Source organism: Agelaius tricolor, unplaced genomic scaffold, assembly GCF_023055355.1.
Source record: "Agelaius tricolor isolate 1412-34295 unplaced genomic scaffold, bAgeTri1.0.p SCAF_5, whole genome shotgun sequence".
Lineage (NCBI taxonomy): Eukaryota > Metazoa > Chordata > Aves > Passeriformes > Icteridae > Agelaius > Agelaius tricolor.
In genome coordinates, this window is record NW_027269265.1 from 16,928,004 (window position 1) to 16,941,867 (window position 13,864).

The 13,864-nt window shown below is 36.0% G+C and overlaps 1 protein-coding gene across 2 annotated transcripts in view; it reads left to right on the forward strand.

The window, feature by feature from the left end:
* Positions 1-13,864, forward strand: part of RPS6KA5 (ribosomal protein S6 kinase A5) — a 67,625-nt gene that overhangs the window by 10,587 nt on the left and 43,174 nt on the right. For both annotated transcript variants that reach the window (XM_071426611.1, XM_071426614.1), the window contains exons 2-3: positions 803-874; positions 11,805-12,023. In XM_071426611.1, the coding sequence (XP_071282712.1) occupies positions 803-874; positions 11,805-12,023 (291 nt within the window). The remainder of the gene's footprint in view (positions 1-802; positions 875-11,804; positions 12,024-13,864) is intronic.

The window sequence follows — 13,864 nt, forward strand, 5'->3', positions numbered from 1 at the left end:
ATAATAGTATGACAGGAATCAAAGATGGAAAAAATGGAACTGCATAAGGCTTTCTTATAGGAGCTTAGGAAATGGAAAAAAAAAAAAAAGGTAAACAAGAAACTAACCCTGCACAATCCCTTTTTTCAAACAGAGGTCTTTACATCCCTGCTTAGAAAAATGTATGTTAGACAAAATAAGTACCCAAAGCGGTATAGATTTTTATAAACATAGAACCTCCTGCTTCCAGACTGTGTAACAAATGACATAACTTCGTAGCAGCTTAGATTTTTTCCATACTTATGAGTTATGTAGACTTAGGGTAATTTCTACTTGGTACTAATGGAGAGTCTTTAACAATCCTGTGTTAAATGCATGAACAGCTGTTGGAGCTCTGATTGTCATTCCATAGACTATATAATCCAAAAAGAGTGAAATCCAAAAAGAATAAAGAGTATTCAGGGTGCTAGGGCTAAGAGATAGTCCAGTTCCACCTTGTCTGTAATCTCCAATCACATAGGTACAGACAGCAATCATGCTATTTTCAGAGGTGCCCAGTGATACACTGGAAGGTGATGTATACAGACTAGATGGGCTTCAATTACTGTTCTGGGATTTTAGACCTTTGGGTACACTGATGGCAGCAAGAAAATTGCTTTCCCTTGCTTTTCAAGTTGAATATAGTATGAAATTGGGGGGGTCTTCTTAGCACTGCTTATTTAATTCAACTGCTAACTTGGTTTTACTGGGGCTGTAGTAAGATGTCAGAGTGATCTTTTGGTGTACGACATATCTGATGTAATTTTTTCTTTTTTCCCTTCAGCAAATTTGACAGGCCATGCAGAGAAAGTTGGCATTGAAAACTTTGAGCTCCTGAAAGTTCTTGGAACAGGGGGTAAGATACACTATTTTTAAGTTAAATGTTGGAAGCATTACTCTTATGTATGATTTTGTTTTCTTGCTGAGGTTTTGGTAATTGGACCATTCTTTAGGGAGATACCACTTTTGTATTGCATAGCATATTTTTTTCAATTTTTATTTCCACAGATATGCAAAATTGGAGGTCACACGCTGTAACACAGCATTATTTTTGGAAAAAAGAAAACATATGGTTGAAAATTTGTGACAATTTAATATAGCTTGTGAAAAACTTAATCTGTGTTAAGACATGGTTTTGATAATCATGTTGAGTTTACAGAGTGTGTTTTGGGGGGAAAAAACCCAGTAATTTTGATACATAGTTAAATAAGATGCTCCATTTTTTAACTAATCTGTTGTAGGGTTGCTGTTGGCTCCATAACTCTGTCCTAGTCATATCCTAGTATTTTTTAAGATGAATAATGTTCATTGTGGTATTGTGGGTTTCAGCACAATGTTGGAGATTTCTAACATGTTGTAATGAAAAAAAACTTTTTCTTCTTTGCTAAAGGGATACACAGCCCCATATACAGACAAGACTAATGGCTTTTATTCTTTTTAGGGTGTTTATGCTTTTTTATTTTTTGGTCAGTATTAAGTTAGATGCATTGTTGAGTAGATGGGGATAATCATGAATGTGGACTGTCATCGAGGTCTGCAGGATTTTTATGCTGGTTAAATGATATTAAATTTTTGGGTATTATCAGCCATTAATAGCTGGCAGCAAGGCTGTAATTCATATAGATTCTTCTAGAAATTAATTAAGCCGTTAAATCACTTGAGAGGATATTTTTCTGTTTCTGAAGTAAAGTTTTTAGAGTTTAAATTTAACTGGCTAAAAAATTGAAACCTTGCTGTTAAATTTAAATAGTTAGATGTAGATACAAGGAAGCATTAATATTCATAGATAAATGTTGCATATTCCTAGGCAGAAGCAATCACGATTTTCTGAAATGGTCAGTGTGGATCTGAGAGGGGTTGACAAAAATGAAATTATAAACAATTATGCATTTATGTGAGGATGTCTTTCTCTCCCGTTGATGGAAACATGGGCTGGATTTGTAAATTTTTTGAATTTTATTACATTTGCCATTGGTCTGAGATCACGCTAGTGTTACAACTCTTGCATTTGGGGTACAAAGTAAATTTGTGGTTTCATAAGGGTCAGTCTTCAAGTTCAGACTAGTTGTGGCCTGACCTCCTCTTGTCTTTAGGCAGTACCTCTGAAATAACCTGTCTTACTGTTAAACTGTTGTCAGTCATTCATTGCTACTTCTCATGCCCTCTTTTCTTTGTGAACAGATTGGCCAAATCTTTCTTGGCCTGGAATACTCTTAACCATAGCAGGTAATTGTTAGGCTTTCAGTGCAAAGCTATTCTGTTCACTCAGGTTAGCAGGATAATTTTTGAGGGACCCCTTTCAGAAAAGGCTCCTTCAGTGGGTTGACAATGGGGTTGACTCTGTGTGTGTGTGTAAAGTAAAAAAAGAAGTTGAGTAAGCATGCCTGTCTGACTTCATCCTCCTCTTGTAGTCTTGCTGCTCCAGAAATGTCTTTTGTCTAAGATAATCTAATCTTTGTCTAATATAAAAGATTCCTCAAGCTTTAGGAATCCAAGGATTCCTTGGGTATCCTGGAATGGCATTTGTAGGAGGAGTAGTTGGTGTTTGTTGTGGTGTTTGGTTTTTTGGGTTTTTTTTCCACTTTTTTGATAGGCAGTTTTGCTCATAGCCTGAGGTTTTTTGCTTCAGAAGTCTAGACTGTCAGGGCAGTCAAAAAGCTTTGTTCAGTCTCAAGACTATGATAGCTGAGACTCAGGCACTAGATGTGTCAGAGGTTGCTGCTTGCTAATTACTGGATTTCATTAAATGCCAGTGACCTGATCAGAATGGAGCTAGTTCCTTTTGCTTTTGGTAAGTGACCATCTGTCAGCTGGCAATGTTTGCTGCCACATGGAGTTGCTGAAAACAGGATTCTGAGGAGGTCAGACCTCAAAGAGGTCCCTTAATTGCTTGGGCCAAGACACAGTCAGTTATACCTGCATCACCCCAGTAGTGATTCATTCTGAAAAGCCTCCAGTAGCAGAGGTTCTGCAACCTTCCTAAGATGTTTTGCTGATGAAGTTTAATTTCCTAACTTGAGAAACATTCTGGTCATTGCTATAAGCAAATAGGGACAAGCCACCTTTACTCTGGCAGTGAAAGCTTTATCCTGGTGTGAGCTTTTAGGTCACATAACTAATGCTCAATACAAATGTGATGCTGTTTAAAATGCTTCACTGTGGAGTTATGCAGCATGCAGTGTTTTCAAACCAATACTTAATCGATCTAATGCAAGGGAGAATGTGTTGAAACCTCAGTTACATTAAGTGATGACTGTAGATGCTGTTGAAACTAATTACAATATTTTAAATACAACATTCTGCCATGAAGCAACTGGAATAACCACAGAAGATACTTAAAACATTTTAAAGTAAATGATACTTTGCTTAAGGATATGTAATTGTGGTAGTTTCTTACAGACTCCAAGGTGATTCTTTTCAGGTAACAGCAGTGAAGGTTTATTTAAATCTTCATTTTTAAGCTTTATGTTTTAAAAATACAAACATTTAAGATTATTAGAAATAGTATCTGTGTGTGCTGAATTTTCTCCTGTGGAAGCCATTTTTTGTCATAACTTTTCATGCTGTGGCTTAGCATAATTTCATACTTACTATTTTCTTTATTTGAATTGCTTTCTTACATTCTTTTGTCTGCTTTCTTCTACTATATACACTCAATTGGAAGCATGCTTGTTATATTTTGCTTTTTGGTATAAAATTGTATCGTACATAAAATTGCATCATATATGCTTTCTTCGTTTGACCTGAGTCTCAGTGGGAAGACAAGAAAGCAAAAGTCTGAGTTGGATCCTTTTATGTTGTGTTAGGGAGTAGTAATAGAATAAACTGATTGATTGAAGAAATCAGTAGCACTTTACATCAGTAAAATGAAAGATATGACACTGTTAATGAAGCTATTAATAGTGTACTTGTTGCTTTGGGAACAAACTCTTACTGGCTTGACTTCTGACTGGCCCATGTTCTAGTCAGTGTACTGAGTAGTATATTGAAATGGGATAAATCCTTTTCCCTTTCTGTTACTGTTATAGGCTTGCTGATATGGAATTTTCAGATTTCCTGTCCATGTTTGTGTATCCAGCTTGTCCCTCCTATTCAGTTAAAGCTTTTCTCCTTGTAATGGGGAAAACTAGAGTCTATTCTAGAGAAGAAGGTTACTTTTCAGCAAAGAAATCTAATTGCTTCCCAAAGCCAGGAAAGGAACAACAGGAGAAGGTGGTTGTGTTGATTTATGCACGCCTACTTGGCTTATTTGCTTCATTCTTTGAAAATGTGTTTTTAACCACTTGGCTTATTTGCTTCATTCTTTGAAAATGTGTTTTTAAAATAAGAAAGTGAAACCAGAGTGCTTTCTAGTTTATACATTTTTCTACCAATGGATTATTCCTTTTTTTATACTGAACTTAAATAAATGCCACTTTTGTTCACTCTTTCAGCTGTGGTTAAAAAGAAAGAATACAATTGGTTCTTGAGCATGTGCACTTAATCTGTTCTACCTTTTGAACTGCAGTCCGCTAATGAAGACTAACAATAATGAGAAACAAGAATCTAACTACTGTATATGAGAGAATGTTTTATATGTGCTCTTCTGGATTTAAGTGCTCATGTGGGCAGGATAGTCACCTTATATGTGGAAGATCTTAGTATCTGAAGGATTTATTCATATGAAGGGAACAAAATTAGTGGGATGAATGTCAGATTTAAATAACCATCTCAAAAGTCTTGTTATACAAGAAAATATAATGAAGTTTCATCTAAGAGGTCAGAAGGTATTTTGATAAAGTTAAGACTGTGAAATAAAGTTAATTCTTTCAAAGCATATTGAAGAAAATGTAAAATATTCTCTCATAAGATGAGGAAAAAGAAAGAAATGGGGGTACTGTGCTCAGGAGAGTGAGACAGAATTAGGGAGTGTCTAAAAATAATTCCAAACTCCAATTAAATATTTTACTTCAGTTTCTGCTGAGGACAGCTAGAATGTATACTGAATGGTAGGTGGGATGGCTAATTGGAGACAGGGCTTGGAAACGGAAAATTGGTTTTCTGCATGAAGAACAGACTGAAAAGAGGGGGCTGTGTTCAATCTAAGAACCTGGACAAATTTTTCCTTTTCATACACCAGAGAATTCTGAAAGAATCTGTACATTAATTTGGAGATCAATAGCAAAGATTCTTATTGGAACTAATGCCAGAGAGAATAGCAAAACCAGCCTTACATTTAAGAAGGAAAGGAGGAAGTAAGATGATGATCCCAGGCAGCTCTTGGTTGTTCTGATTTCATCAAACTTCAGTGGAATGCAGTGCCTTTAAAAAAATTTTTGAAGAAAATTATTTGCCTTAATTTTTTTAATAATTAAAAACTAATAGTATCCATATCCAGTGGTAGATTGTCTTGCATTTGAGAGCTGCCTTCTAAAAACTGACATCCTTTAAAAATGAACAAAAAAAAAGTTAGGCATGTATTGTCTACTATAAGTATTTACTGTAATAAATACTGTAATAAATTTATCTTTAAATAAAAGGTAAAAAACAAAATCAAAATGCTGACATAAAGTAAATTTTAAGATGCAACTTGTCCTTTTCTGTCACTTTTTGCCTTTCATATTAATCATCACTCCCTTGTTTAATGGGAAAGGAAATTTATTCTTGGAGTAAATAATCATGTTGAAAAAATTCCATTAATGATTCTTGCCTATCTGATATCTAAGGAAAGATGACAGAGAATGCCCTGTTTTTAACAGTTTGGTCATAGACAATAAATTGGAAATATTTAGAATGCTATTATTTGAGGTTTGTTAAAGTTTCTGTTTGGCTTTCCCCCCCATTTTTAGCTGCTAGAGCTATATGCTTTTCTAACTTTGTCAATCCCAATTTTTAATTCATATGGACTGATATTAGCACAGTAAGAATTCTGCCTCCAAATTCCTTATGCAGACTAAATCTAAATCCAAATTGCAGAGCAAAGATGTCATTAGGCATATATCGTGCAAAACTACAATGAAATTTGTTCAAATCCTTAAATATTTTGTACCTCTGAGCCTTTTCCTTTGTAGTCTTGTGATTATTCTTACACTGACAGTAAAAAAATAAGTGCTTTAATAAAGAGGTGTAGTTTATATCAGCACTTAAAAAGATTAATTTAAAAATTATGGATGCAAGTGTAAAGTTTTGATGACTTCAGGAGTCCACAGAAACCATCCAGTGTGCTATAAACAATAAGAATTGTGCTCCTTTTTCTCTGTAAGAATCAGCTGCTGTGATGCAATGCCTTAATGTGCTTGCATTTGTTCAGAAATAAGAAAGAAGCAAAGAACATTTCATAGTTTTAACTCATTGTCTTTCAGCAAGTGTGTATTTTAGACTATTCTAATGACCTGCTGAATTGTTACTTAGAATGAGATGTATTACTATGAATATAAATATTTATATATATAATTATGTTTAAGTATACTTATATGTATGCTTATATATTCTTATGATATATTACTATGAATTTGTATTAATGGGAAGGGCAGTAGTAAAAGGGAAGTTTTAGCACCTAATTATATTTTTCTATCTCACTAATTGAGTGCAAATTTGGTATAAATTGCTGGTGAAATCTCTTAGTCATCATAAAGGCTGATAACCATTCTTTAAATTTTTATTTTATTTCTCTTAAGCTGTCAGGTCAGTCTAACAAAATTTGTGTCTGTGTATGTAGTTTTTCTATCACTTAATATATTTTCAAAGAATTTGGGAGGTGGATATTTGGTGATTGTGTGTGTTTCATTATGGGGCATATATTGCTGGCTGAATACTTCTGCCTGGGCAGTAGATCAGATGTGCATGAGAATGAACATTATGAGAGTTAACAGTAAAATGTTGCTCTTTGAGAAATTAAAAAAGCTTTACTGAAGTGCAATTTTCAGGTGAGAGTATTGCAATTAGCTTATGTGCTCTCTTCTTGCTGCCACTCAAATAAATAGCTTTTGCAGTGTTGTCTTTTAAGTAGATTTCTTGTGGCGCTATCAGAGATTCTGGTGTTGGATATATTATGAGTCATTTGATTAAAATAGTGCTACTTAAGATTATTCTCATAAAAAATGCTGAGAATCGTCATCATTCTGTCAGTCCTTGTCAGATTCCTGAAGAAACAATTTGTACCATGGCAAAGTTCTATGTTGCAAAGTCTTTTATGGCAATAAAAGTATAGTTTCTAGAGATTCTTACAGTTATTACACTAACCAGATTATTTTCTCTGATACTGCATGAAAAGCTGTAGTAGGTACTGCATTCTCTCACCTAAGATGTGTTATTATATGTTTTTATAAAATGTGATTAAAGATACAGGTAACTGAGTGTTACTGTCATGAGCCTTTTGTTCATTTTGGTTTAACTTAATGTTCTCCAACATTTGTGATAAAATTCCTGTTCCCTGGTCATGAGTAGCTGATGACCATTCAGTCTGGCTTACATATGCTCGAGATCTCGTAACTGCAAAGTTGGAGAATGCAACACAAAATACAAAATCTTGAAAGAGACTGTCCTGCATATCTCACAAGATAGAAAGATGTCACCTATTCTGACTCTATTTGCCATTCTTGAGAGATATGTTATGAAAACTTATTTTATGAGAGCTCTTTTTGCAGATAATGAGTTCTGTAAAGAAGGGAAGCATGATTCCTTAGGGTACAATGAGTCAGGTAAAGAACTCCTTAAAAAGAATTGTTCAGTATATGAGCAGAATCAGTTCTGTATACTCACTGAAGTAGAACTCAGATCTTGGAAAAAAGCTCACATGTCATTTGGTAGTTAAAAACTCTAAATTACCCATCTGGAAAAATCTGGAGTTACACGTGATGCTTGTTGGGAGCTCTGTATTCTGTAGCTTTTTTAAGGGCCACCTAAATTTGAGTGTCTCATGTCAGGACTGTATACACTTGTCCAGTGTATTTTCAGGTTTGAGATATTTGAGCATTCTCTTTGAGAAAGTAGTGTGAAGGTAATTACAAGGGTTGGACAAAACAATGAGCTGCTTAGTGTTTCTGTCTCATGATGGCTTAAGGAGAGGCTTACAGTGATGGTTTCCTTAGTGAGCTGGTAGCAACCTACACTTTGGGGTCTGCCTGAGCCAGAGATTCTCTTTAGAGTTTGGCAACACTTGGTGTGCTTTCCTCTCCCTCAGGGATTTATGTAATCTTAAAATTCATCTGCATTTTTGACAGCTGCAGTATCATGTAACAGTAGTTCCACAGCTTAACTGCATACTTGTTTGTGTGCTTTGCATAGTTTTTAATGCTGATACCTAATGATTTAATTTGTTGCCTTAGTTATTTTGTTTCTAAAAATAATGAAAATTTGTTCTTTACCAAGTTTTTCATTTTTTTTTCTTCTTTAATTCTCTGTAAGAATCTTCTTAAGTACTCTACTTTCTCAGGCTAAATAAAACATGTCAGTCTGTTTAGTGCCATTCCTGTTTAGAAGAGTTGTTTTATACTTTCCTAATGTTTTATTTACACTTTTTTTTTTTCTGATGGGAGCAAGGTAGTTGGGGACAGAAGAGAGAAGGTACCAAAATAGTGTGCTTCATTCAAGATAGGAGCACACAAAGATTTCTACCACAGCATAAGGGATTTCTGGGTTTGTGTTGAAGGTGTGGCTACGCTTGTGTAATTTCTTCAGTACTTTCCTTGAAGTTTATAACATTCTCTTTGGGATGGTCTTTGGTAACTTCAGCTGTTTTTCTCTCCTCAGTTCTAACACTATGTGCTATTATGATATTTCACATGGATTGTGTGTTTACTATTTGAAATTTTCTCTGCCATTTTATTTTTTCATCTACTTGGCATTTTGATACTGTGGTAGAGTTTTTAGCAGTCAGCTTCAATTTCTGTTGCATTGGATAACTTACTAAAACAAGCAAATTCTTTTCCTCACTTGTTCATATATGACTGAATCAGGCAGGATGAATTCTAGTGGTGACTTGCTTTCTCTGAAAAAGCTGAATATTTGTTTTTAACCTTTTAGCTTTTTGTCTTCTAATAGCTCTCAATTTTTGAGAGGATTCCTCCCTTTGCACTCATAACCTTTTAATGTTTTAAAGACCTTTTTTGTAAGAGAACTTGACCTTGATCAAAATAAGTCAACGATTTCATAGTTCCTTTCTCCTGATTCTTTGAGCAATGACTATTGCCATCTACAAAAGTAACACTCATTCTCTCACAGAATGTCCTGTTGTGTCTACTACAGAATCACAGGATGGTTGGGGTTGGAAGGGACCACTGGAGGCCACCTGGTCCAGCCCCTTTGCTAAAGCAGGCTAACCCATGCATGGAATTGTGTGCAGGTGGGTTTTGAATGGCTCCAGAGTTGGAGACTCCTCAGCCTTTCCAGGTAGCCCATTCCAGTGTTGTGTCACCCTCAAAGAAGTTTGTCCTTATATTCTTACAGAGCTTCATGTTTCCAGTTTTTGTGGGTTGCTTCTTACCCTGTTGCTGAGCACTACTGAAAGGAGTGTGGCCCCATCCTCTTGACACCTGTCCATAAGATATTTGTACACATTGATGAGATTCTCCTCTGTCTTCTCCAGGCTAAAGAGAGGAAATAAGCTTCTTCTTATTTCATGTAGGAAATACTCCAGTTCTCTAATCATCTTTATATCTCATTCTTCATAGAAGGATGCCAGATTGTTCAAGCATGATTTCCCCTTGGTGCATCCATGTTTGCTATTCCTGATAACCTTCTTTACCTCCACATGCATACATAGATGTTCCATCACCTTTCCAGGGATGAAGGTGAGGCTGCTTGGCCATGGCTTCCTGGATCTTCTTTCTTCCCTTTTTGAAGACTGGTGTGGTGTTGGCTTTTCTTCAGTCCTCAGGAGCCTTTCCTGTTCTCCATGACCTTTCAAAGATGATGGAGAGTGGTCTAACACTAACATCTGCTAAATCCCTCAGCACTCATGGGTGAATCCCTCCAGGGCTTGTGAATTTGTGGGTGTCAAGTTTGCCTAACCCTATCTTCAACCAAGGGAAAGCCCCCAGGGCCTGGGATTCCTGAGGGCCAGCCTTAGCAGTGAGTAAAAAGCAAAGGTGTTCAGTAACTCTGCTTTCTCTGTACCTTTTGTCACCAGGGCACCTACTTCATTGGGCAGTGGGCCCACATTTGCCCAAGTCTTCCTTTTGCTACTGATATCCTTGAAGAAGCCCCTCTTGTCCTTGGTATCCTTTGCCAGATTTGATTCCAAGTGGACCTTTGCTTTCCCTGACACATAGCTGCCATACTCTGACAATATTCCTGTATTCTTCCTAACTAGCCTGACCCTTTTTCCACCTTCTGTAAACTTCCTTATTCTGTCTGATTTTTGCCAGAAGTGCCCTGCCCATCCATTCAGGTCTCCAGCCCCTCCCTTTGCTTAATGTCTTACTCACAGGGATGTCCTGATCTTAAACATAGAGGGAAATACTACTTGAATATTCAGCATCTCTCTTGGACCTGCCCTACCTGCTAGAGACCGAACCTATGAGATTCCTCCAAGCAGGCCCTTGAAGATTGGTGCCACAGTTATTTTTCCTGAAGTCCAGAGCTATAATCCTACTTACTGCCATGCTTCTTCCATGCAGAATCCTCAACTTCACCATCTCATGGACACTGCAGTCAAGGCAGCCATTGCATCCCCAACCAGTCCATTTTTGTTTCTTAATACAAAGTCCAGCAACACATCTCTCCCTGTGGGCTTCCCCACCACCTATGTCAAAATTACCAGTGCTCTGCAGGAACCTCCTGGCCTCCTGCCTGCCAAGCTATGATGCCTTTCCAGCAGCTGTAGGGGTGCTTATGAGAGCTGTGGGCCTGTGATGGTGACAGCTGTGACAGCTGTCTGTGGAAGGCCTCATCTACTTCCTCTAACTAATCAGTTGGCCTGGAGTAAACACCCATAACAGTAACGCCCATTTTAGCCTATCCCTGAATTCTTATCAATAAATTCTTGGCTCCTCCTTCATCCACTCCTAGGCAAAGCTTGATACATTTTGGTTGCTTGATCCATTTTGCTTACATAAAGAGAACTCCGCCACCTTGCCTGTCTGGCCTCTTTCCTAAAAAGTCTGTAGCCATCCATGACAGTATTCCAGTTATGCAAGATACCCCACCATATCTCTGTAATTGCAGTGAGATCATGGCCCAGGAACTGCACACTAATTCTAACCTTTACTGTTTCTACAGGTTTGCCTGGTAAAGATAAAAAATTTATTTATGTAGAATTCCCAGGAGTTCTTTTAAGTCCAGTATGAGAGCCTCAGAAAGCTCCTGTGTATGAAATACTGATGGGAAGAATTCATTGGCTTTTCTATGGGTTTTTGTAACTTCAGTGTTGTAAAACCAGTAATGAAAGTATATAAGTTGTGCAAATATGAGCAGACCATTTTAAGAACAAAAAATAGCATCTCTTACTTGGAAGTCTTGCTTAATTCTAGGTATGAATGTTTTAGGTTATTACAAAGGACGAAATCATCAGCTCTTAAAATTGTTTTTAAATACTGAAAAAGTTCAATTGCTTTTCCCACTCTTGCAGTGTTCACTTATGAAGCTGATTTGTTTGAAATTCTGCTCAGGAGGGGTCAATCTGAAAGAGGAAAAGTGTTTTAGAATATTTTTAGCTTAAGTGATTACTGTCTGCCATAACAATGAGTATTTGAAAGTAATAATGGCATTGGCCAGATCTGTAGTACAAGCAGGTAACTTGTGGTTTTTGTCTCCTTTTTTCTTTCTTTTCTTTGTTTTTGGGATTTTTTTTCTCCCCAATTTTTAAGCCTATGGAAAAGTATTCCTAGTGAGGAAAGTAAGCGGCCATGATGCTGGGAAACTGTATGCCATGAAAGTATTGAAGAAAGCAACCATAGTTCAAAAAGCCAAAACAACTGAGCACACGAGGACAGAACGACAAGTCCTGGAGCACATTAGGCAATCACCGTTTTTGGTCACCTTACATTATGCCTTCCAGACAGATACAAAGCTTCATCTCATTTTAGGTGAGTACTCTTCAGGATTCCAATTCTATGTGAAAAAAAAAAAAAGCCCTTTTATCTCAATGTTTTGTAAGGGTTTTTTAATGTGGTCTAAAGTACAGTGTCTTTGGAGATTGCATGAGAAAGCATAGGAAGTAAAATACTGTTCATCTTTAACAGTGTCTGTGTTTGTGGTTTTCCTGTTTGAGCTTGAGTGTGCTACTTTGACTTGGAGAGGATAGTGGTTATCTGTGACTTATATGCACAGAGTATATGTATGAGTATATGTTTGAGTATTCACCAATCATCCGGAAGCATTTGCTTTTGTTAAGTGTCTTGTTATGAGATAATTAGACCTTTGAGTATTGAGATACCTGCATATTTCAATTTTTGGGTGCTAAGAGACAGTCCAAAATCACACATTTCTGTGCTGAAAGTGGAGCTTGTTCATAAGGTTTGGTACTACTCTAATTTTAGAAATATTTCTGCCTTTCAGATCAGCTGCAAATTTTAGTATTTGGTGTATGAGGTCTATTTGTAAGAAAATTGCCAGCAATTTTAAAAACCTTCTTACATAGAGTATTTTAAAAGAATTGTAAAATGAATGATTAATTTAAGGCTTGGTTTCATAATATGCTTCTCTAGTGAAATGTTTGAGGAAGTAAATTGTCTTTTAATTGAAGTGCAAGTTTTGCATTCCTTTTTATCCATAACTTCAATTTTTTAATCTTTGTTAGTCTGATTTATATCAGATTAGTAAAATTTTTTTAACATTAAATGAATATACACCTCTAGCTGTCAATTCTTAGCAAGTTCTATGCACATACCTTAGTTTCATATACTATTGTGAAATAATAAATACGTAGAACTGAAATGGAGTGTTCACTAAACTTTTGAAAATGAGAGTTGAAAATTGTAATACAGTTTCTTGCAAATTCTTCTGACTAGGATTTTCAAGAAATAAATAAAAGATTGTCACAAATAAGTTGAAATATATTGATAGCTTTGTGATTCCTTGATAGTGACTGTTAAAAATTAAGGTTTTGAAATTTATATTGGATTTAAAGTTACCAACTAACAATTTGGAAAAAATTGAAGTATTAAATGAGAGAAAATGTGGACATTTATTATAAATATTATGGAACCATTCTTTAAGTCCAGGTAATTTTGCTAAAATGCACCTTAGATCCCATAAGAAATATTAAAAAAAAAAAAGAGGGGAAACCCAAACAAAAAAACCCCCTCAAACCTGAGATAGATGTAGTTGCCTAAAAATAAATACATAGTAGGGGGGAAGTTTAGGTGGTAAACATAATTAGAAGGCTATAAAAGCCTCTTGTATGAAAGAAAATGAAAATCTTGATATTATATTCTCATAGGAGTCAAAAAGGAGCAAGCTCAGTAGTTCTGAAGAAGGCTGTGTAGCAGACAGTGCAGACAGGGCACGTTTCCACTGTATAGCAATGTTGAGGTGATGGTTGAAGCAAGAAGTTCATAACTAAGATATAATTACAGTCTTTTGTTTTGATTTTTTTCTTTTTCGTCCATTCTCAGCATATCTGTTTGGCCAGAAAGGTCCTTTTTTCCTTCATTTTCAGCAGAAAGTAGGAATGATTAGTTAAACTTCTTTTAATGACATTCTATAACAGGGAAAATTTCTCCTCCTAAATGTGGTGTAAAGCTACTTTATAAATCAACTGGGCTTCATACCCTCCCTGACAGGAAAAAACCCAAACTATTTGTTACAAGTTTTTTGTGTCTTATGTAAGTCTGTGTAAATCTCTTTAATTTAGTTTAGGAATTAAAATGTTTCAGAGGCTTCTGGATTTTGGGGGAAACCAGTATTTGTCTTATTTTTGTTCTTG